Source organism: Frieseomelitta varia, unplaced genomic scaffold (assembly GCF_011392965.1).
Source record: "Frieseomelitta varia isolate USP_RPSP 00005682 unplaced genomic scaffold, Fvar_1.2 scaffold_225, whole genome shotgun sequence".
NCBI lineage: Eukaryota > Metazoa > Arthropoda > Insecta > Hymenoptera > Apidae > Frieseomelitta > Frieseomelitta varia.
Window position 1 is genome coordinate 34,640 of NW_025109952.1, and position 23,969 is coordinate 58,608.

General features: G+C 33.1%; 1 protein-coding gene across 1 annotated transcript; it reads left to right on the plus strand.

Moving 5' to 3' along the window:
- The first annotated feature begins 11,981 nt into the window (after nucleotides 1-11,981).
- LOC122527554 (syndecan-like) lies at nucleotides 11,982-23,803 on the plus strand. The gene is made up of 5 exons (XM_043651839.1): nucleotides 11,982-12,002; nucleotides 14,477-14,660; nucleotides 15,507-15,607; nucleotides 16,059-16,230; nucleotides 17,368-23,803. The coding sequence occupies exons 1-5, from the start codon at nucleotides 11,997-11,999 to the stop codon at nucleotides 17,547-17,549; spliced, it is 645 nt and encodes a 214-aa protein (XP_043507774.1). The 5' UTR covers nucleotides 11,982-11,996; the 3' UTR covers nucleotides 17,550-23,803.
- Nucleotides 23,804-23,969: the final 166 nt, after the last annotated feature.

Sequence of the window (23,969 nt, forward strand, 5' to 3'; positions counted from 1 at the left end):
GTCTCATATTAATCATTTTCAATCTAATTAACTATCATCTATCATGTGTGAAATAAGTTTTTTTAGAAACATGCTGAATATATCAAATGATCATTGTTTAAAATGTTCGAAATAAGAATACTGAATAATTGTTTGACGATATCAATTTCAATTTTACATCTTTCTCGAGGTCGGTTTCATCTTTCTAATTAAATTAAATCAAAGTTAAGCTAACTATTAACGTCTTGCGCTGGAATGACGTAACACGCACGTCGAAAATTCTTTTGTCCCAAAATTGCAACATTTTCTCAGTTTTAAGTATATTTAAGTACAACCTAGGCAAAACAAATGATAAATTTATTACTTCTCAATAATTCCCATCCAGTGATATCATAACGACGAGTTTAAAAGAAAAGGAAAGCGACGAATTATTGGTATACGGTTCGGTCACTCGTTATGGTTCGCAATCAGCTGCCGGCGCAAGTGGTTAAGGATACCTATAAATAATGTCATTTTCTGACACTGTAGAAAATTTTATTTTATTTAAAAGTTACTACAGTTTTAATTACAGTAATATAATTTAACAATAAAAACTAAATGTCGGTATATTTAACCAGAATATAAGTTATATTATAACATATTATATATTATAGCATAACATGTTATAATAAGTAAAATTATATATTTAAGTGAAACAAAATAGGCAGAACAAATAATAAATTTGGCTACTCCTCAATAATTTTTATCCAGTGATATCATCGTCGTCACCGATGATTATTGTATACAATTAGGTCACTCGTTATAGTCTGCAATCAGTTGCCAGCGCAAGTGGTTGTTAAGTATCGAAGAAATTCATCGATCAACAAAGCGCGACGAAGCTCAAAAATAATTAAAATCGTCAAAACATGCTCGGAAATTTGTCAATTCGTGTGTAAATCATTTTCGAAAGTAACGCAACAAGACACATTTACGCTGTAAATTAAATTTATTGTATAGAATACAGAAAATTTCATTGCAGTCGGCTTACAAACAAAAAGAGTCACCATGGTAGATGAAAGAGACCAAGTCTACGAAGGGAAAAACTGAAAAAACTCGACTGGAAACGGGGAACACTTTTCCTTCTCTTCGTTTCTTCCGGTATTTTCTCTTGAATTAAGTCTCCGTTCCTCTTTCGAACATCAGAGGATAATGCAACAAGACGCACGGTTTCTCCCTTCTCCCCTTCTGTCTCTCCAGGCTCATTAGCATAATTCCCTTTAACATCGGAGCTTCGGGTTAGATATTCATTAGCGTAATTCGCCTTAATGTTTAGCGGGCTAATATCCCCCTTGTGCAAGAAAAATCTCGGTCTCTCGACATACGATCTCCAAGGGAAGCGTATTAACGTTTCTAACCGGTGAATTCGAAATAAATCTCTAGCGAGGACCGATATCAGCCGAAGGGGGAACTTCCCCAGGTGTGTAAGCCGTGTCCCCTTGGGAAACCGTAGAAAATCCTTTGAGTGGAAGCAGAGCAAGGGTTGCATCTGGGAATTTCTGATAGTTAGAGCCAACGGGAAGCCAATGTTGCTCGCAGAGCAAGCTCGAGAAATCTTTTATAAAGATAAAGTTGCCGATGAGACAGGTTTCGGGTTTTGAAAAAAATATGCAGGGCGCTCTTGACGAAATTAACGAACGAAATGGTAAACTTTAAACGCAAAGGTAAAATGTCGAGGAAGCGTCTACTTGCAAAGGGCCTTTGTGCCAGCAAACTTTTTACGGCTTTGGCTGCAGAAAAGATGCTGAATAAGTTGTCCGAGGGCTAGAGAGCTTTGATGCAGGTGCGTAACGTCGGGCAACGTTGGAATCATCTTAAAAAATTCTGCTTGCGTTAGCGAGCATACTGAAACGAAGAGGATGAAAATTGTAACAACGAAATAACTTTAACCGCGTTTGTGTTTTTAGGAACGTCGTATTAGAAATTATCGTTCCTAAACAGCGAATGATTTTCACTAATTTCTCACGTAGTTGCATGTACGCTCGTATACTGAATTGATCGTAATTGCGAGTGAATTGCAAACTTGAAGAGGAAAACCTTCCACTGCCAACTTTTACACGATGTTCTACGATGTTTTCAATAAATCTCCAACCTTTCAAAAGGCAATTTTCTACCATCGAATCCACCTCAGTTCCCCGTAAATCTTCAATTTCGATAGAAAATAACTTTCCAGTTCTCAGCTTTCGCCTCAGCTTTCCTCCTCAACGAGGATCCTCATTTTCAATTTTCGAGAAACAATTATCCGACATTCCTCGCTATCAAATCAACATCACCGTCCATTCTTCATCCCGGCAAACGTGTTCCCGCCACCAAATTATCCATTCCATCCATCCGACCGACCATCCATTACAGAAGATTAAAACATTTCAGCTAAAAAACCACTGTGTTCTGCTCTTTTCTTCTCTCCCCGCGGGCTCGAAAGCTCCGCCGTAGCTAGCCAGTCTGTTGCATTGTAACCGCAGGTATAATTATCGCGATAATTGCCGAGGCACGTGGTGCGTCCGTGTTTCACGCGTTTCGACGCATCTCCAGGAGCTCGTTAGCAAAATGGAACGCGATTGCGGGTGTCTAGTCTGATGCGTTTCACGCGGCGGCGGTCTGTTTGCTTTTCTTCTTCCCGCGTTCTTCCCGTTTTTCTTTTCCCTCCCAGCCTCTAACTATTACACCCTTTCCCCATTCCCCGTGTTTCCACTTTCTTCTCCCTCCCTCGCCGCCCTTCCTCTCTTCCTTTTCTTTCTCTTTCGTTTCTTCGTCCGAGAGCAACGTAGTCTCTTCGCCCGGGGACATTCGACGCCCGGCGGATTTTCTGGATTCCCTCGGGCTTTCGGGTTGCTCCTTGCTCTCCCAACTTCTCCACCTGACTCTTCTCTTTGTTCTTGAACGCCATCCCCGGTATTCTCCACCCGTGTCGAGAAGTGCCGCACCTTCTTCTCTTTCGCCCAGCGACACAATGGCAGTGAAGTTTCGCGTCGCGCGCTTCTGGAATTGTTCTGTCGTATTTACCAGATGATGTCTGAACGCTCAGCGTAAAGTCCACGGTGTAATAATGGCCCCTTTGACTTGAAACGGCCGAGGAAATTGATCGGACGATTTCATTGAAATGAAATTTGCGTAAGAATATAACGCGAGGTAACGGGAGCTTGAAACGGCTATTGAAAGGTTTCAGCGGGACGTATAATTTGCAATGGAATTTAGCTCGTGGGAAATATTCAACAGATTTCTTTTTAATATTGAAATTTCTTTCTTTTTCTTTTTTTTTCGTCGGAATTATCTCCTCTTTCTTTTTTTTTTTTTTTAGGTGTATCCAATGCATTAATGATATTCAGGTTCATTTTTATTTTACGTGTAGTAAAAGCGTCTCAGTATGCCGTATTGCAGCGTTTTAAATATTAAAACTCATCCTCTTCCTTCCTACCAGAACAATAAAACGTTATTTGTATTCATAATGCGATACATAAAATATCCAATTTTTCCGTAGCGTTCTGCCGTGACAATAGGCACTTGCACATCTCTGCCTCTTTCAGGATAAAGTATCACCGTCTTTAACAACAAATATCTACCTCGAAATCTCTCGGTTTCGAAAATTTATATTCAGCTTATCGCAAAGCACGTACTACGCATTGACATTTTCTCTCACTCTCTGTCTTTTCTCCATTGTACAAACTTCCATCTGACTTTGTATACTTGCCTTAATTTCTTCGTCCACGGCCATTGCGCCCACATCTTTCGACTTCTCAGCCCCTTTCCTTAATCCTCAGAGTGCAGCTGGATTTTTCCTCCGCGGCCAGCCGCTGCTTCCTGTCTCTGCAGTTTCTCTCCCCTTTTGAAGTTTACAGTTCTCGGCAAGTGTTCGGAGCCAGCTGATTTTTCTTGATTTTTCCATTTTCCCGGGGGATTTCGGTTTCCGTCGACTTCCTCTCTCCACTCCGTTTGCTTCTGTCATCATCTTTTATCGTCTCATATTTTCCTTTTCACCTTTTTCCTTTCCTTCCTCCGACAATACCTGTTCCCACGATTCCGCAGTGTCTCTGTCACGATATCTCTTCCACGAGCAATTTCCCCCCTGCACGTGGATATTTTAATCCTCCAGCTACTCAACGCTTCGATCTCAAATATCTGGCGTGTCTCAGCGGTTCGCGATCATCGTATCACGGCCGAAACTAGCAGATAAACTCGGCCGACATCTTTTTAAAATGATTTTAGCGCGCACTAAAAATCCTTTTAGCAGCTCTTAAAATTGCAATTCTGACGACTGCTGGGAAAACTGTTTGAACTGACTGGTAAAATTTATTAATTTCATAATTGAAATTTAGAATTACAGGAATTGCAACGTTTATAACCACGAAAATGGAGGACATTTGTTAATTTCAAAAAATGTCCATCTTTACATATGTAAAGTTTACTCCCTAAATTACCGACGTATGTTAACAACTATAACTCAAAACATTTTAAACAAACATTAACAGTACTGGACAGCTGATGTTAATTAAGAATACAGAAAGCTTCAGTATAAATCATTGATTACAATCATAAATAAATATAAATTACTAATAATACTTACTAATAAATAAATATAAATTACTATTACAATCGTAAATAGATATAAATTGCTAATAATACTTAATAATAAATAATATTAATACTTACTAATAAATAATAAATAATACTTACTAATAAATATAAATTACTAATAAATAATAAATAATACTTACTAATAAATATAAATTACTAATAAATAATAAATAATACTTACTAATAAATATAAATTACTAATAAATAATAAATAATACTTACTAATAAATATAAATTACTAATAAATAATAAATAATACTTACTAATAAATATAAATTACTAATAAATAATAAATAATACTTACTAATAAATATAAATTGCTAATAAATAATACTTCCTAATAATAACTTAATCTATTTTCTACAAATTACATTATCTACTAAACAAATGAACTACAAGAAAGGATAAATTCAGCAAAAAAAAAAATTGCCAATAATACTTACTAATACTTACTAATAAATATAAATAAATAATAATATTAATACTTACTAATAAATATAAATTACTAATAAACAACACTTACTAATAAATATATATTGCTAATAAATAATACTTACTAATAAATATAAATAAATAATAATATTAATACTTACTAATAAATATAAATTACTTATATAAACAACACTTACTAATAAATATATATTGCTAATAAATAATACTTACTAATAAATATAAATTACTAATAATAACTTGATCTATTTTCTACAAATTACATTATCTACTAAACAAATGAACTCTAGAAGAAAGGATAAATTCAGCAATATAAATTGCTAATAATACTTATGAATACTTACTTACTAATAAATATAAATTACTAATAAATAATAAACAACACTTACTAATAAATATATATTGCTAAGAAATAATACTTACTAATAAATATAAATTACTAATAATAACTTAATCTATTTTCTACAAATTACATTATCTACTAAACAAATGAACTACAAGAAAGGATATAATTCACTTGTACGTGCATCAAAAAACATTAGGCTACTTTTTCATCGAACAACAGATCCAAAACATTCGAAATCCGTTAGAACAAGTATTGCATTGCCACACTGTGCTATACGTTCCTTTCTTTCTTACAGTTATTGGATCTGTAATTCTTAGAGCGCATCCTTTTTCATAGTGTAGTTGCTATCGTCGCTATATCGATCTCCGTTCCGTCATCCATCCATCTATGTCGACTAGTTCTTTGTCGACGACAATCTCCCGATCTTTTTTCCCCCCCGTCCCTTTTCATGTACTTGAATTATTTCTGCGGCGCCCTTTGATGCCAACGGGACGTCCAGTCTGCAAAGCTTTTCCCTATCCGTCGATTTTCACGGACAGAACCAAAAAAAAAAAAAAAAAAAGACCGACGATTTTCACGATCTGTCAACAGGGCATAACTTCTCACCGTCGAGATATTCCGCGATCGCATCGCTGCAGATCCTTCTAATTACGATATGAAATCAATCGAATGAGTTCCACTATATTTGGGGACTGTTTTTCTTTATTCGTAAAACTTTATGTATCTTCTTGTTATTTATGTTTGTTACAATACAATTTATTGCCATTATTATTATTACAATTTATTGATGGAATATCAATTTAGATTCCAAAAAATTAAGTTTCGGACAAGATTTAGAAGATCGCGTATCGTTACTGGAAAATTTGATCTCTATCAATCAAATACTCAGTCTTGAAACGATACTTAGGTAAAGTTACTAGCAATTCCACGAAATGTTTCAGCTCCATGTCTACAATAAAGAGATCTAGTAAACGAGTTTTACAACAGAATATTATTATTTTTTTCTTCTTTTTAATTTGTACACTAATTTATGAAATAGCAGAAAGACAAGACTATAAGTACGCACACTGCCTAGAATTAACAAGTACACAAGTGTGACAAACGTACGAAGATTGTACATAAATATAAATTCATTCATTGCACGAAGTTGTAATTTTTATTACCTATCAAAGGAACAACGATCTGTTTGAAGATTCCACGATGTGTCGCCAGCTGTTATTGCTACAAATCCATTAATATACCGGCGTATTCGCGAGCTATTTTAATAAGTTACAGTTGGTAGAAATATTCAACGTGTTGTTAAAACGTTGTCGGCTGCCGATTCAAAACCGGCATCGAAATTAATTGACACGAAATTGTATTTCACAGGTTGAGCCGCCTAATTCTCTGAAATGGAAATGACGGAGTCTTTATCCTCGGTTACAGCCAATAGGGGTTGACGGTTGAGGGGGTGGAGGGACGATGGTGTCGGTGGTCGCACGTTGTGCATTTGACACCTTACTTTACCGACATGTTGAGGCGCGAAACAATAATCTATGCGGCTGTTTCGCGCATTTCCACCGATTTGTTCGAGCGGAAAGCGCATTCGGAATTGGGAAAGTGAAACCCGATAGAAAAACAGCAAACAAGTACCATAGCTCTCGCGTTGCCGTTTGCCACTGTTAATTGAATCGACTGATTCCAATCGAGCGATTTTAATGTCATGGGGAAACAATGAGCCGCGTGTCGAACGTTTCTATGAATAATTGCGCGCGACTATGAATTATTGTCAACGATGGACAACAGATACAATTACATCGTGACATGCTGTGAAAAAAGAAGAAATTCCTGACATTATTGTAAATTATCATTAACGTTATTAGCAGCTCGTTTCATTAAAAAAATATATATATAAAATATATACATATATATTATTATATTATGTATATATGTATATCATTTTAAAAAATATATATAATATAGTATATATATATATAATACTAATAATAATAATTTATATATATATATATATATGTATATATGAAATTTTATATATATATATACTAATAATATATATATATATATCTTTATATAAAATTTCATATATATATATATATAATATACTAATAAATTTATATATATATATATCTTTATATAAAATTTCATATATATATATAATATACTAATAATAAAAATTTTATATATATATATATATATATATATACTAATAATAATAAGTAAAAGAATAAGTAAAAGTACTGGAAAGTATTTTTAGATAAAAAATTTTAGTTTATAAAAAATTATTTATTTACATTAAATAGAATTAATTTTAATTAAAAATTTTATTTAAAAATATAAATTTATTTATTATGATTATTAATTTAAAATATAAATAAATAAAATTTTATAGTAAAATTAAAATTAATAAAATTATTTATAATTAGAATAATGAAAATGAAATTATTAAAAAAATAATAAGTAAAATGTAATTTGTACCTTTTGTATCAGGATTAATTAATTTATTTTAATAATTTAATTATCTCGAAAATAAATGATCTAAATATATATGAATATATTATTATTTTTGTCGAATAAAAAAAATAAATATATATTTAGAAATTAAATGTTTTTCGTATTTATTAATATCTAGTGTTTTTTTAAATAAATTTTCTGTCTGAATATCACGGAAATGAAATTTTTAATCGCAACTTCGTGTTGGTGCCAGCGCACACGTGCGTAAAGATCGAATCGAAAGAAAAGTACCTAACCTAAATCGATTTCTTTTGCTGCCGATGGGATAAAATTTACCACGTATAAATGAGCATATAGTAACTTAAAAATTACGAACGTGTTTCCACAAGCATACGAAAGAAGAAAGAAAAACGAACGCGTATGAAAGATAACAATGACAACTTAAACGTGAAATTTTCCAGTGATGCGATTCAGACAGCGATTCATCGAGCGTGAAACGAAATTTTCAAAAACAAGCCGCCACTTCGAGTTTCTCCCTTCTTTCATGCGAACGCACTTATTCTCTCATTTACCCGAGATACGTTTTATCTTTCTACCATTTCTCCCGTTCTCCTCCTCGGTGTCTGTATTTGCTCTGTTACGCACTTAATGAACCGTTTCTGCTCCCTTTGCTGGCTCGAAGGATCGATCTCCCGCGTACTGGGAACCGAACGAAATCTAATCGGTTGAAATTTCGTCCAGGAAGTTCGCCTGGAGAAGCATGCCAGGCGCTCCTCTGCAAGTACGCGAACAAGCCCTCTGCTTTCCCCGAGTAAACCAACTTCGTCGGTAATCGGTCGGTTTAACTGTTCTCTTGTTACAGGAATTCATTCATGGTTGTTAAAAACATTTAAATCGTTCTATCCTAGAACTACACTGCTGCGTATCTTCGACGATTCTAACATTAGAGATTAACATTAAATGAAACGTCAATAATTCAAATGTACATGTAGCATCGTAGGTCATTATCGTAGCTCGTTGTTAAGTTATGTTAACCTGTACTTGTAGTATCTTTAATTATACTAGATGACCTGTAATGTTTGCTGATCGTAGGGATGCAAAGAAAAGAAAAGAAAAAGTACGAATGTGGTGAGAGAGGCGTGAGTTTCTCTGTTTGGAGAGTCGAACAAGTGAAAAACAGAGTCGATTTGAATTTAAAGAAAGAGTTGATTGAGTTGTTAAAAAAAAAAAGTTTATTTAAATATTATCTATTGTTTGATCATCAGCATTGTTATTAAATAAATATTACTTATATTTAATCTCTACACACACACACACATATATATATATATATATATATTCTAATATATATATTAAATTATATAAATTATATTATAATAATAATATATATATTAAAAATTAAAAAAAAAAAGTTTATCTAAGTTGTAACTGCGTATATTAGTTGTTAATCTTCGTTAGCTTGTCTAATTATCTATTGTTTGATTATCAGCATTGTTATTAAATAAATATTACCTATATTTAATCTATATATATATATATATATATATATATATATATATATATGTGTGTGTGTGTGTGTGTAGAGATTAAATATAAGTAATATTTATTTAATAACAATGCTGATGATCAAAGAATAGAAATTATATATTTTTGGAAGATCTCATCTTGCTTTTCTCGAATCTGCAATGTTTCACGAAAGTATTTGCTTACCGTAGAAAACTTTGAAATTTCAAAAAAAAGAAAGACATTTACAAATGTTTCGAACACTTTCGTACAGTCACGCGTACATATACGGCCAATGTCGTTTTAGGATTAAAACGAACTCGTTTGCAATTAGCCTCGCCGTGTTGGCGCTTTATGGATAACACGCCCCGTGTGTTTTGCTGGAAACGCATCAATTATCGGAAAATAATGGGCGCAATTTGTGTTTTCATTCACCAACAGCTGTCGACTGATCTGATCGACCGAACAGTTTTTTTTCCATTTGGCGAGCGAAAAATCGATTTTGCTTTCGAATTTTGTTTTTCGAAACGATCTTGCGCGAGTATATTTTTGACAGCTTGGTCTTCCCACGAGGACAACGTTTGATTCGTTTCATCGTGCGATATTAGCTTTGACGGAAGTTCATTGTTCTTTCAAATATCCAGTGTTGCCTTGCTCCGTATGTAGCAAGCTGCGTACACACGCGAGACAAAACGCGAGAGCACAGCTGCAACGTCGATAGCGAACGGATCGATCTAAGGAAACGGCACACGACGAGCTAAGATATACGAATTTCGATCCAATATATGAAAGATTCCAATTCTATTCGAATATACGCATCGCCGACTGTGAGAACGCGACACATGTAGATACAGATGCGCGTATGGTCGCGCGCTCTGACCGAGCCTGGTGGATTTTCAATATCTCACGACGTGAAATCGAATGGATCGTCTTATCGTGCGACTTACTGTATATTTCCCTATTGTGTATCGACTTCTTCGGAATTTTTCCTGCTTGTGCACGCGAAAAAAATATAAACATACGTTATATACAATATATTATACAATTAATACATTATATTAATATTATATATTTTTTATATTATATTATATATATTATATAATAATATAATTATATATATAATATAATAATATATTAATATTATATAATTGTACGATATATACATATATTAATATATAATATTAATACATTATATTAATATTATATATTTGTTATATTATATATAATATAATATATATATATATAAATATTATATATATTATATATAATGTAATAATATATTAATATTATATAATTGTACGATATATACATATATTAATATATAATATTAATACATTATATTAATATTATATATTTGTTATATTATATATAATATAATATATATATATATAAATATTATATATATTATATATAATGTAATAATATATTAATATTATATAATTGTACGATATATACATATACAATTGGAAATAAAAACACTTGAAAAAAACTTGGAAAGATATTCCGAATAAAAAAAAAATTGCCTATTCACAGCGCAGAGAAAGATTCTGTGAAATTTCAAACATTTCCCCTCCATTTGATCTCGCGAGTAAGGTACAGAGATACTCCGGCGAGTACGTTCAGTTTATAGAATATCGAACTCGTTCTGGAGCGATTAATTAAGAAGATGGCACTGTCGACCATCGGGGAAAGTAAGAGAATTGAAATAAAACTATATAGGGCGTCTGGTGGTACGGTCCTGGCCAGGTCCTCCCGTTTTATATCTAAAGGAGCTATATAGAGTAGCCTGGAGCAGTGCCGTCTACAGGCTCGACCCTGTACTACGTCAGTGCAGTCGCCGCTTGCCTCAAAAGCATATCGTGTCTTATCTGCCGAAAACTTCTCGTTCACAGCCGTTAAAAATCACCGACACACGCCATCGTTTTTCATCCACGAGTCTCGTAAGTAACCCTCCGGCTGACTCTCTCGTCAGAGAGATTCGTTCGTCACGTTTGCCGCGAAAATCGGCATTATGACCAAAGAAAAAAAAAAAAAAAAGGCGGGATCCAAAGTGGATTCCAAGAGCCTTGACCTTAGCCTTTAGTCATTTGCATGCAAACACGGCCGTATTGTTCGCTTCTCCATAGGCCGGTGACAATGAGGCACGCGAGAGAGGAGTGAAGGGGAGGGGAGGGGGAAATAAAAGAAACAGAAAGAGGGGAAAAAACGCGTAATGCGGCAGAATGCGCGAAGGAGGTCGATAACATCGCGCGCCCGCGCAATTCTTGCGTTTCTTCCGTAGACGAGGTGGGTGGGAAAAAAAAAAAAGTCGAGGGAGAAAGCAGGGGATCCGGTGTGCGTGTGGCCGTGGCTGCGTGAAATATACGCGTGGAAAATCAGCCGTGTCTCTCCGGATGGAGGCTAGGCCAGGCCTAGCGTTGCGTGTTATTGTTTCAACGTGGTGAGTAACCTGGCCCCGGGACGAGGACGAATTTTCGTGTTATCGATCAGCTGCGAGAGAGATACGCTCGCCGATGTATCCGTACGCACGATCACCTGCGCCCGGTGCATTGGTCGCGGACATTGCTCTCGCAACCTTGTGCAATCCTAAGTGCGCTATCTAGTGACATTGTGACTGGTATGGACTGGTTAGATATATATATATATATCATATTGCTGAATGAAGGTTTGACTTTGGTTTCAGATTTTGTGAAACGATTTCTAGTTGGCGTGAGAGAGAATTGCTGCGATACAGGATTGTGTGCTGAAGGATTTTTTTTTTCAAGCACGATTCTTCTTTCGGAACATCCTCCTGTTTAAAATTTGACTTTTTTCAAGTTTCAGTTAATAATTTGACTAAATTGTCCATGCATCTCTCTCTGTTATATAATCTTCTATTCTATTATAATACAGAGCATTCGAAATTTAATAAAACAATTACTCCGTTAAACGATATTTATCTAATGTTTTATTTATCTAATTTTTAGGTTTGTCCAATTTTGTTCGCAGCGATTCTCACGTTTCATTATTTATTCTGCTCAGTTTCTACTTCTACCGAATTTCATATTTTCCTTTCTTTCAATTAACATTAAGATCGATATGCTAAAACCGCGGCGAAGTTTAAGTTGCTCTCAATTAAAAAAGTTTTGTAAAAGATTACCGGTAAAAAAAATTGAAATTATTTCTGTAATTGATAGCTATCTCTTGTTAACATTATTCGATAACGTACAAATATTAAAATATTTTAATAGTTTTATTGGTATTATATATAGTACCATATATTGGTATTACTATTATATATATACATACATATATCTCTCATAAATATATGTTACAATTAAATTGATAAAGAAGTAGTAAAAACTAACACGTCGTCGATTAAATAATTTAGTTTCTTTGAAAACAACATGGTGAAATGTAATAAGTGAAAATGCACGAATTTTCCATTCAATCGCCCAATATAATTAAAACTGTTATTAATATATGTAAATAAAATTTTAATAAGTTTTAAAATTATTTTCCGTATCGATCGTATAACAGGTTTTCGTTTGAAAATCTATTACACGATCGAGTACGTATAATATTGCCATGTATTCTACGAATACTCTTCTCTCTACTCTAACTAAACGATCAGTCTACGTACGTGTGTAAACACGAATGCACCAGATGACAGCTTTCGTAACGGCGTAATTAGTTTCCTTTAGTAATGCTCGAAATTTTGGTAGTCGAGAATTTGGTCGGCTGCTCGTTTCTATTTGATTGTACAACGTGTACATAAACAACATCCTGTGCACTTGTGCTTCTCTTTCAATTGTTCCCGCCCGTGTCACTGCTTCAGAGAGAGACTATGCATGTCCCGGAATTGCTTATTTCGATTATTTCGGAAAAGCAAAAGAAGTCATCGATGACAATTTGAGATTGACATGAAAATGCTACGAAAAGTCTGTTTTCATTGATATTCTAATTTTTATAACGCTCGATGACTAATGGAACATGATAAATTGTCGAAAATATAGATTAAGTTTTGAAAATTCACTTGTTTCTAAAAGGAAACGAATAAGTTCTATAAAAGTTTACGTCTGGCCTTCAGTTATCTCTTTTACTATATATCCTCGAATAAAAAAAACAAGACATAATTAACTTGCATTATTAACGAAAAATGTATAACGGCAAGGTATAAAAATTTATCGTATACTCTTTTGTTATGCAAATCAATTTCAATTCAATCAAGAAATATCGAAAATATTTTTGATCGAAATGAATAAATGAAGAGATATCGCGGATCGATAGGGAATCGCGATAACAATGCCATTTGTTATTCTGGACTTTATTGCACGTCACTCTAGCATTCCAGTACCGTTGACTAACCGGAAACTATCGCTTGAAGTTTCCTTGACGTGTTCCGCAGGTTTACTGTTATTAATCATTGCATCCTCCAATGTTTTATTTTATATCGATTTCATTACTTATCTTATTAATAAGCAATACGGATGATTTTCTACATACGTTGTAAAACTATAATTATCTTTTAAGTTGCAGAGCTGAAAATAAAAGAAAAATTAGATTAAGACATAAGGTAGTATATTATAAAAATTAAATTGAATCTTGAATCATAGTTTGTAACTTATATTTTTCTCTGGAAAATTTTTATTCATCGCATCAACTAAGAATTAACATGAAAATATAAATTAATAGCAAAGTATTTAAGAATTTGTTCAATTTATTGGGAAGCATAAGTTAAGAAAATGGCACTTTCTTTTTTGTGCTTTTTCTCTTGTTATGCACGACGCTACAAAATGATGTCTTCACAACACCGACGTTGTGTAAGGTAACTTGATACCAGAACAGACGAACGTGTCTACAGAAATGGAATCTATTTTGGGGTACAAAGAGTTTCGTCGAAGTATAAAAAGAACCCAAAAAACATGAGACAAAGCGATGCTGCCTATATGGTTCTCTTGTGTTCCTCTTATTTTTTTATTTTCATAACGATCTTTTAATCTTCTCTTTATATATGTACAAATAATCTATAAAATATTGTTCTACGCTTGTAGAAACATATTAACATAAATAAAGTTTTTTATATATGTATATATAAGTTTTTTCTGTAGAAAGAATATTTGAATAGAAATATAAGAAATGTTGTTTCTTCTATTCCAGAAGAATCAAAACGAAAAAGAGAGGACAGCGGCAGGGAATTCGGCGTACAATTCTTCGGACGATATCTATTTGGACGACCAGGAATTTTTAGAGGGTTCTGGTCGAGGAGGCAGTGAAGGTCGCGACACTGAAGCATCCGGAAGTGGCCTTGGTCCGGACGATGAGGACGGCGACGACGATCACGGTAAATTACATTTTAACGTATATTCTATATAATTTTATTCATCCCAAAGTTTATAAAAATGTATTAATTTTGCTCGTCGTTCAAATATCTAATATTGTACATCGAAGTTTCACGTTAAAGCATGTAACATTAATTATCAACTCTATTGTTATAGAAAATTCAGTTATAATGAAATTATCATTCCAAGAAATCTACAAAAGTAAAACGGCTTCGTTTTTAATTTTCTCTGTGTGGTAATTCCAAGAAATTCAATATTGATAAACTTCAAATCGAACTAGAATACGGTTAACTTCCACTCTGAGTATTTCAGTTTAGAGACAACAGAGAAAAAAGAATTTGAGTATTTTGGCGAAACAATCGAGCTCCATCGGGGCTTTTTTTTTCGAAAAGCTACTGATCCGTACGGATTCCATCGACAGTCCCCCAACCAGAGATCGACAGTATCAAAGAGTTGCGTCCCTCTCCGTTTTGCTGGAAATTTTTCAATAAAAATCCAGCTCGTGGAATGCATTGTATATATAACACACCAACGATGCTCACATCACGCGATTTCCAGAAACATTTCCACTTTTTTTGTCTCCATTTTTTGTTTTCAAAATTGCCAAGCTGGACACTCTCAGCGTTTTATCGCTCCCCCTTCAAATCTGATCTCTCGGTCGTTCTCAGAGATCATCTTTGATTTCATCTTTGAAATTTCCCATAAATGTGTAAACCCGCAGTCTAATAAATACATGTTGACGTGATTGAAATAACCACTTATCGTTCTTATTTAAGTAATAATTGTGTAAAGATTTTATTTAGAAAACACGGCAGTAACGAATTATTATTTATCTTCTTCTCTTACAGATTTTAGTAATAATAACAGGATAGAACCACCGCCTCCAAGGCCGGCAGAACCAAAAACACCATATTCCGTTGACGAACCAAGTGATAAAAATAAGGAACAGGTGAATATGGCTGAAGTTTTTATGATTAATTGCGAACCCCTGTCAAGATACTTTCTACGGGATTAAAAATCTTTTAATTTATCGACGTAGTTCCCAAACTATTGTGTCAAACCATCTTTCTAAAGTTACCAAACTTATCACATTTTCTTGAAACTTTGAAGAAATTCTTTGACAGTTGAGAAACACAATTGTGCCAAGAATGATTATTTAAGTTAATTATTTTGTTATGTTAAGTCTAATGGAATACCTTTGAACGTGTTGAAAGCCACACTGATGATTCATTGATCCGTTTAACAACGAAATACACCTTTCTTCCCCCTGATTCTACGCAAAGGGAAAACCCACCGAAACGCGTGGGCATTAAGACGGGTTATTAGATTTGTTTGAAAACACCTCTTGGCGAACGTCCGAATTAAACGGATTAAACTGATTAAACGGTATCGCATTGCAGACGATCGTCGAGCCCGTAAACCGACCCGACAACGAGGTCGATGTAATCGAGCCCTTAAATGTCGAGGACGACCACTCGGACAACACCGACGACATCCACGAAGTGTACATCATGAACCCGAAACACGAAGACCGTGCCAGCTCTTTCTTTGCTCAGCCAGGTGTATTGGCAGGTAAGTTTGCTTTTTCTCTATTTTTTTTACTGTTTTTCTTAGATTTGAGACTAATTTGAAATATTCTGCAATTTCTGTTTGAATAACTGAATAAATTCACATAAAAGACTTAAGTTATAGTTATTTTTGAAAGAATCTTCAAATACATTATTGCAATGTTATAAATTGTGATGTATATATAATTATTTACTATATATATATAATTGTATTACTATACATATATGACATACTATTTTTTTATAGTTTTTAATTACCTAAAGTAGTAATATTTTTAATGTGTAACTAACGTTTTAAGGAACATGTTTCAATTTGAATTAACTTCTCTTACAATTAGTTTTAGAATACGTGCTTCATTTGAAAGTTCCATGTTTTTCCAAATAGTAAACTGCATTCAGTACTATGACTATGTATAACAGAATTTTTTATGTTTCAAACATTTGTTGCACGCTAGCAAAATAATTCAATCACGGTAGAATTGGTAAAACAGAGTCGCTTTGAAAACCAGAGTGCTTTACAGAATCAAAACTACAAGGGGGTCACGTTATTTATTAACGCATTCCCTTAGTGTTAAACTTGAAATATAAAGGCAACACGCGAATCAACATTCCACGGAAACGGTATTTATTCACGAGAACTCTGCAACTCCGACGAAATTCTGGGTTAAGTTAACTTATCCGGAGCCACGCATAATAAATGCGTTACATAATTAACACTCTGAATGGTTTAACGCCGCTGAATAATGAATTGCTGCTGCTTGTACGGCTACTTAAGATATTTCAGATTTGAGACTTTCTTTAGTCAGTTACTAGTTAGTTAACACTAAATTTACTGTTGAAGAGGAATAAGTTAAGAAACAAAGAAAATAATATTTTAAGTAAATAAATGAAAAATATAATGCAAAATAATTGAGAAATTTATTGACATACTATTTTGTAAAATTACGTTAATAATAACAGTTCAACTACTTTTTCCCTTGTACAGACATTAATTATATTTGCAAAGTGATATCATTTATTCTCACCCTTATTCATCAGCTAAAATGTAAGCATAATATTAAGCAATTCTATATATTGTTTATGTATTTTGTACGATTCTTTTTATTTAAAATTTTGCGCTAATTAAAACAACCTTTTGCAGCGGTGATCGGTGGCGCAGTAGTTGGTCTACTTTGCGCAATCCTCGTGGTGATGTTCATCGTATATAGGATGCGCAAGAAGGACGAGGGATCATACGCCCTTGATGAGCCAAGAAGATCACCGGCGGCGCAGGCGTTCCTTAAGCCCGGCGCGCCGCATCACAATCGGGAATTCTATGCTTGAGGCGACAAAGCTTATCTGGCTTTGGCACCGCCCAGTTTTGTCCCACGATACCATGCCGAGAAAGACGATGTCCTTCGACCGAATTAAGCGCCACCGCCGACGATACGATACATTCGGAATCTCCCACGAGTGTCTTGCGAAACACCTCGTTCACTGACCATAAAGAGAGAGACTTCCTTCACGTCGGGGAAAAAGCGTCACCTTTATATCTTTCTAACCTTTTGTTCAGGGGCTTTCCCAATACTTCCGTTTCTATTCATCTAAACGCGCCTCAATTTCTTTATAACGATCTACTCATTTCGATATAATATTCTATAGTTTATAATAGGCGCCTGTTTTTAATTTAACAGGTTACTTTCTGAGGTGGAACCTCCCTTAACACCCCACATCACTCTATTTTCCTACTCGCGTGCCATCTCGCTGCGAGTAGTTCCCTGTGTTAAGCATTGGTCCACCTCCGGGAGTAAAACGTCGATTTTCCTCTCGGTTCTAACTTATTTTATACTTTCGTACGAACTCGGTGTTTAATTGTTGAATGTTTTTGTCTTTCTTCCGTAACTGTCGTGCGCTGATCGAGCAGGAAAGAAAAAGGGCGACGACTGATGAAGCGCTCCCCGTCGCGAATACTCGTCGGCAAGGTCGCGCCAATTCCAGATGCATTTAAACAGCATGTATTTCAAAACGTATACGTATCCAGGCGTACATACACGCCACGCCACACTGTACAGAACTGAGAACGCGAAAATTCGTGGGCGATAAACGCTGCTGGTATGTCGTTAATCATTCTGGTCCGGTGGAAGGAGGGAAAGGAAGAAGGATCGTTGCGCCACCGTGATTTCTCTTCAACGCCAATCCCATGAACCACGACCTCGTTTATCAACGTTTCCTCCGTTGTTTTCTTCCCTTCCCCCTTTTTTTTTCTCTCTTCCTCTGTTTTTCGTTTACTTTCTTTTTGTTTTCTGTTTGCGATATATCGTTTCCAAATTATTTACCAGATTTGCAAAATCTTTTTAACAGTATGACACAGAGACTCTGATCCATTGACGCTTTTCCCTTTTCTCGAGTCCAATTTTGTGGAATCTCAACGCCTATTACGATTGCTAGAAGAGAAAGAGACATGAGATTTCTTTTTTCTTTTTTTTTGTAGGAAATCTGTAACTTATTTTGACCTAGGTTGAGCAGTAGAATTGTACTAATAAGGGAAATTAAAAATTAGGGAATAGCATCAGCTTAGGCGGTGGGACAAATGATAGGTGAAGATACTAAAAATAACTTAAGGTTCTTAATTTTTTTAAAATCATTAATATACCTAGATACGATATAGGATAATTAAATGGATAATCTAGTAAGTTAAATGGATTGTTTATAACGAATGATTATAATATGTTCACATTTTGATAAGGACAGACGATGTTACTCATTAATTAAAAGGAAATTTAGAAGAAATTGACAAATTGATGAATTTAAAGTATATTCGAGTATTTATATCTGAAATCATGCTAATCATAAAATTTATTTCCTAATCTCATATATCGGTATTTAATTACGTGAAATCGTTTAATAATTTACTATTTAATATTGAATCCCGTTTTTTTTTTTTTTAATATACATATATATTTTTTTTCTTTTAATATAATGAACAAATGTCAGATGGCACAAATGCAGTTGCGATGTTCCTCTAAGATACTTTTTTATATGTACGGAAATTATTTATTTCTAAGTTAATGAGATAAAATGTATATCTCTATCAGTAATTAGGCTTAGAATTCCGTATAATAATTCTAATTTTAATCTCCAGATTTTTATTGTATCGTGCTTGTTTATTAGAGTATTTAAATTATTGATTCACTTACGAAAACTCGCGAAAACCAGTGATATGAATCCCAGCTAAAAATCAGGAAACCTGTTTTATTAATAAACGCGTGTTTCATTACGCTCGCGATAGGGGTTGAAGCTAAGCCTCCAAGCGGAAATGTCCTCATCGAACACGGTTGTATCGATTGCCACGCACCTAGTGGATAAAAAACTCAGCGTGCCATTTTAAGCACCTCAAGTGACGACGATCAGTCGATCTTCCGTAAAAAACAAAACGAACGACATTATAAGAAAAAAAAAAAGAAGATTCATTTATCGATTGCATTTTATCAAAAAACAGCAAAATGTATCCTCGCGATCATTCCCTTCTTCCACCCTAAAAACAACTAAGAAACATTTTGTATCTTAAGAAGAAAAAAAGCTTCTTCTGCTGGTCGAGAAAGATTCTATTTGCCATGAGAACAAAAAAAGAAAAAGGTGTTTAAATTTCTCGTGTGTATGCAAGAACGTTACTTCTTCCAATCTTGAAAGGAATATAACGTGCGTACACGCACAGATTTATATACGTACATACGATTTTCATCTCCGACTGCAAAGAGACATGCGTATGCCATATGAAAAAAACAAAAATGATTTAAAAATGAAAGGTATTCACACGTACAAGTGTATATCTATTTGTTCCAAGATTTTCATCCGCGGTATTTATCCTATGGTCGATCAGTATCGCGAAGTACGTTGTAATAATTTATTAACTTTTCCACGTAGGACCAAGTGATTCTCCTTGCTTTCTCTATTCCCACTTTCTAATTCTCCTCCCATATCCTTCTTTTTTTTTTTCTTTTTAAAATTCTCCGTTACACTTTCAGTGATCCTGTGGATCGTTAACTCGCCTCTCCTCAATTATTTGAGCTGTTTTCGGCGTCACGTTCGCCTCTTTCCAGGTAGAACGCAATCAGTGTTTTAATCGTCGATAATTAATTTTAAAAAAAAGACGATTTTATGTATGATTTTGTTAAATGAAATTATGAATTAAAAAGGATGACATTTGATTGTGCTGATGAATGAAAGAAGGGAGTTGTTAAAGCAAAGAAAAAAAAAGAATTATTAAGAAACAACTAATAAATTAATCATTGTAACGTTATTATTATTAGGATTATTATTATTATTATTATTATTATTAATAATAATATTATTAATGGAACATAGCGTTAGTAGATTGAATTTTTAGTCACACCATCTAGAATACGTTGTTCCATCATGTTCCCTCCAATTTCGAATGATAACAATTCGTAGAAATCTAGCGATATCTTTTACTATCCTGTTAGATCGCGACATTAATTGACGTTAACTTTTCAATGAATAAATGTGAATGATTTCCATACTTGATAAATAATCTTATATATACGATGTTATATCTTTTATAATATCTTATATATAACGTTATGTCACTATTATATCCTGTGCAATAATAATATGAATTTTATGTACATGAACCGTTGCATTTATTATCGCCCGTATCGACCAATATATAAAATAAAGCAACATCACTTAAAACATATAAGCAGAATCTGACACAGAAATAATTAAAATATTAAACACATTTATTTGTAGTTGAAAAAGAAGAAAAGAAAAAGAACAGTGGACACACAAATTTCTATTTTCTCATGTAAATAAATAAGAATTATTAGAATCCTATTTTTCAACGCGCGAAAGTTTTATTTAAACAATAAGATTACCATAAATCTGTGTTCTACCTGCGTAGGAGGAACACGGGCGCCATTTTTATAAAGTCCGATGTATCGGGGTAAACTAAAATATATCATGTCGATACTGCCATGTATTAATTACATAAGGAACACCAATTGCCTACGAGAGCTGTCGTAATATTTTTTCCACGTAGTCGCGGTTTCTTCCTGGATCTTCTTTTTCTGAAATTCACGTAATCTATCTATCTATTTTCTTTTCCATTTCGCTTTAAAACGATAATTGAACGTTAAGGGCAAAGCGTTTTTTTAACCAACGCAATGCATCATAATCGATGTCGTACGAAACGACTTTTATTCCATTAGCTTGTAACAGACGGAAGAAAAAGAATGAATAAACATCATGTTGTGTTTATCATACATTATGGAAATTATTTTTTACGACATCGATTTAAGTGTTTTCAGGTATCGTGTGTTTTTCATCGAGACAGATAAATTCCATCGATCAGCGCATTTTGATAATGGCACACTCGTTGCTTCTAAATCGATCTTATCGATTTATAAAATCACTGGAAGCTATTTTATAGGTTTATTTATAAAAGTGTCTAAACGTCTCTACACGTAACAGATAGTAATAAAAAGAATAAGTGTATTGATAGGGTCGACTTGGAAGAAGAATCATATAAATAAGCGGTTATTCGATATACAAATTATGTGAGAAGTAAAGATCGCAAATAATTATCGATATCTAAGTAAAAATGATCAAAACTGTCTGAAAAGTTACGGTACGATAAAGTACCGAATAAGTGATTGTGTTTAGGATAAGTTACTTGCAATAAATAGAATGGAAATTAATTCTCTCTTCTATTTCTCCCAAAATTAGTAGACCGCAGTACCTAAGAATTAATTGTGCGAAATATATACACATTCATACGAATTTTCTGCTTTGCCTCTAACTCATAAATCGTTGAAAAGGAAATTTATTTTTTTTATATTACTACAGATTGCTAATTCATTTATCAAACTTAGTCAAAATTACTGTTAAATACGTCATTCGTCACGTGTTTTCTTCGCGTCAAATCAGTTCTGAAAATCCTTAAGTACATACATACATATATACATTTCTTCACTTTTCGAAAATATCTTAATTCCTCGAATCTCCTTCCTCTCTTGCTATTCGATTTCCCCTTTTTGAATATTTCTTTTCCTTTCTTACTACTGGTAAAAAGAAACATGGAGACGGAATAATAATCTTTATTGTATTGTAATAATAATTGTACGCAACGTAAAGAGAATTGTTTGTTACGTAATAATTTAATTTTCCGTGCGATGATACGGAGCAACACAACTTTTTTTTTTTTCTTAATAGGCAAAAATTTAAAAAATTTCTTCCTTTCACGAATAAATATTTTCAAATTAAATATAATTAATTAAAAAAAATTAAAATTTTTTTTATTGATATAATTTATTGATATACATATATGAAAAATAATTTATTAAAAAATATATATATATATATTTGTTCGTGAATCACGAAGAAATTTCTTACAGCATTTCTTGCATTTAGGCGCGATCAAAAACAAATTATGTTGGACGCGAGAATCCTAGACAACAAAAGATAAGAAAGTAAAAAGAGCATGTTGGATTTCCATATGGCTCATTTAATACTCAAAATGCGCTGTCTACGTTCTGTGCGACAAGAAATAATACTAATTGTAATGAAATCTTATTTTATAAGAGGATATATTCCATAAAGAATGCTATAGTAACGAGAAGTCTGTCTAACACTAGACGAAAACCCATAGGCCAGGTGGACAAATGAATAATAATTTTAAAAATGAACATAAATAATATTTAATAATAATGATAATTAACAATATTATTTTTTAAGAATAAGTATTGTCTACCCTCCTACCCTTTTGGATCGCTCTCAGAGCTCCATAAAGTATATATTACATATATATGTATATATATTCGTGATCAATGAACACATATATAAGTATATACATGTATATGTATTTGTATAAATAATAATAATAATAATAATAATAATAATAAAAATAATAATAATAATCGCCCGCTAGTGAACAAGCGAATTATAATTCTTTCTTTTACACTTTTACATTTTACATTTTTAATCTATAACGATTTTATCGATTCGTGCTTGAAGTTCCTAGGATCTATAGTATATCCAACAAATCGGTGCAAATAAAACAAATATTTGCGCTTAAAATATATGATAAAAGCAACGGCTCAGCAAATACTATTTAGTTATTTATTTTCAAAATGAAAAAGTTAATTATTTAAAATTTAATTTGTATTTTTATGTATTACGTCATTTATTCATAGTTGCGTTACTTATATTTATATAAGTAGAACTACAATATTCCAGAAATATAAGAAATATAAATATTGTTCTTCTGAAATATTTCTATTTCATGAATTATATATTTCTATCAATTTTATTTTATTTAATACACATTTTTTTTTTACAAATGTTCACACTCGTTGGATATATTATATATACACGAATCGATCAAAGTTCAAGAACGTGATAACGCAATTTGCATTGCATTTCAAAACGTGTTATTTGCATTGCGGGCGTTTATACGTCAATGAAATATGTTATTATTAACAGAAATTAACAATAATTGCACTATGTTAGTATAACGAATAGTACTGTATGTCGTCGCTCCTATTCTGTAAATAAACACTGTGCCGTATAAGAAAAATTAATTTTAAAATGCAATTTTTTTTTCTTAAGCACGTCGAATGAAAGAGATAGACATTTTGTATTTCAATATCACTTCACTAACTGCAAAAACTGTATAGAAAATATCATTTTTCATAAAATATTTAAGACATCTTATGGAATGATCGTACATCCTAAAATGATTCTTAT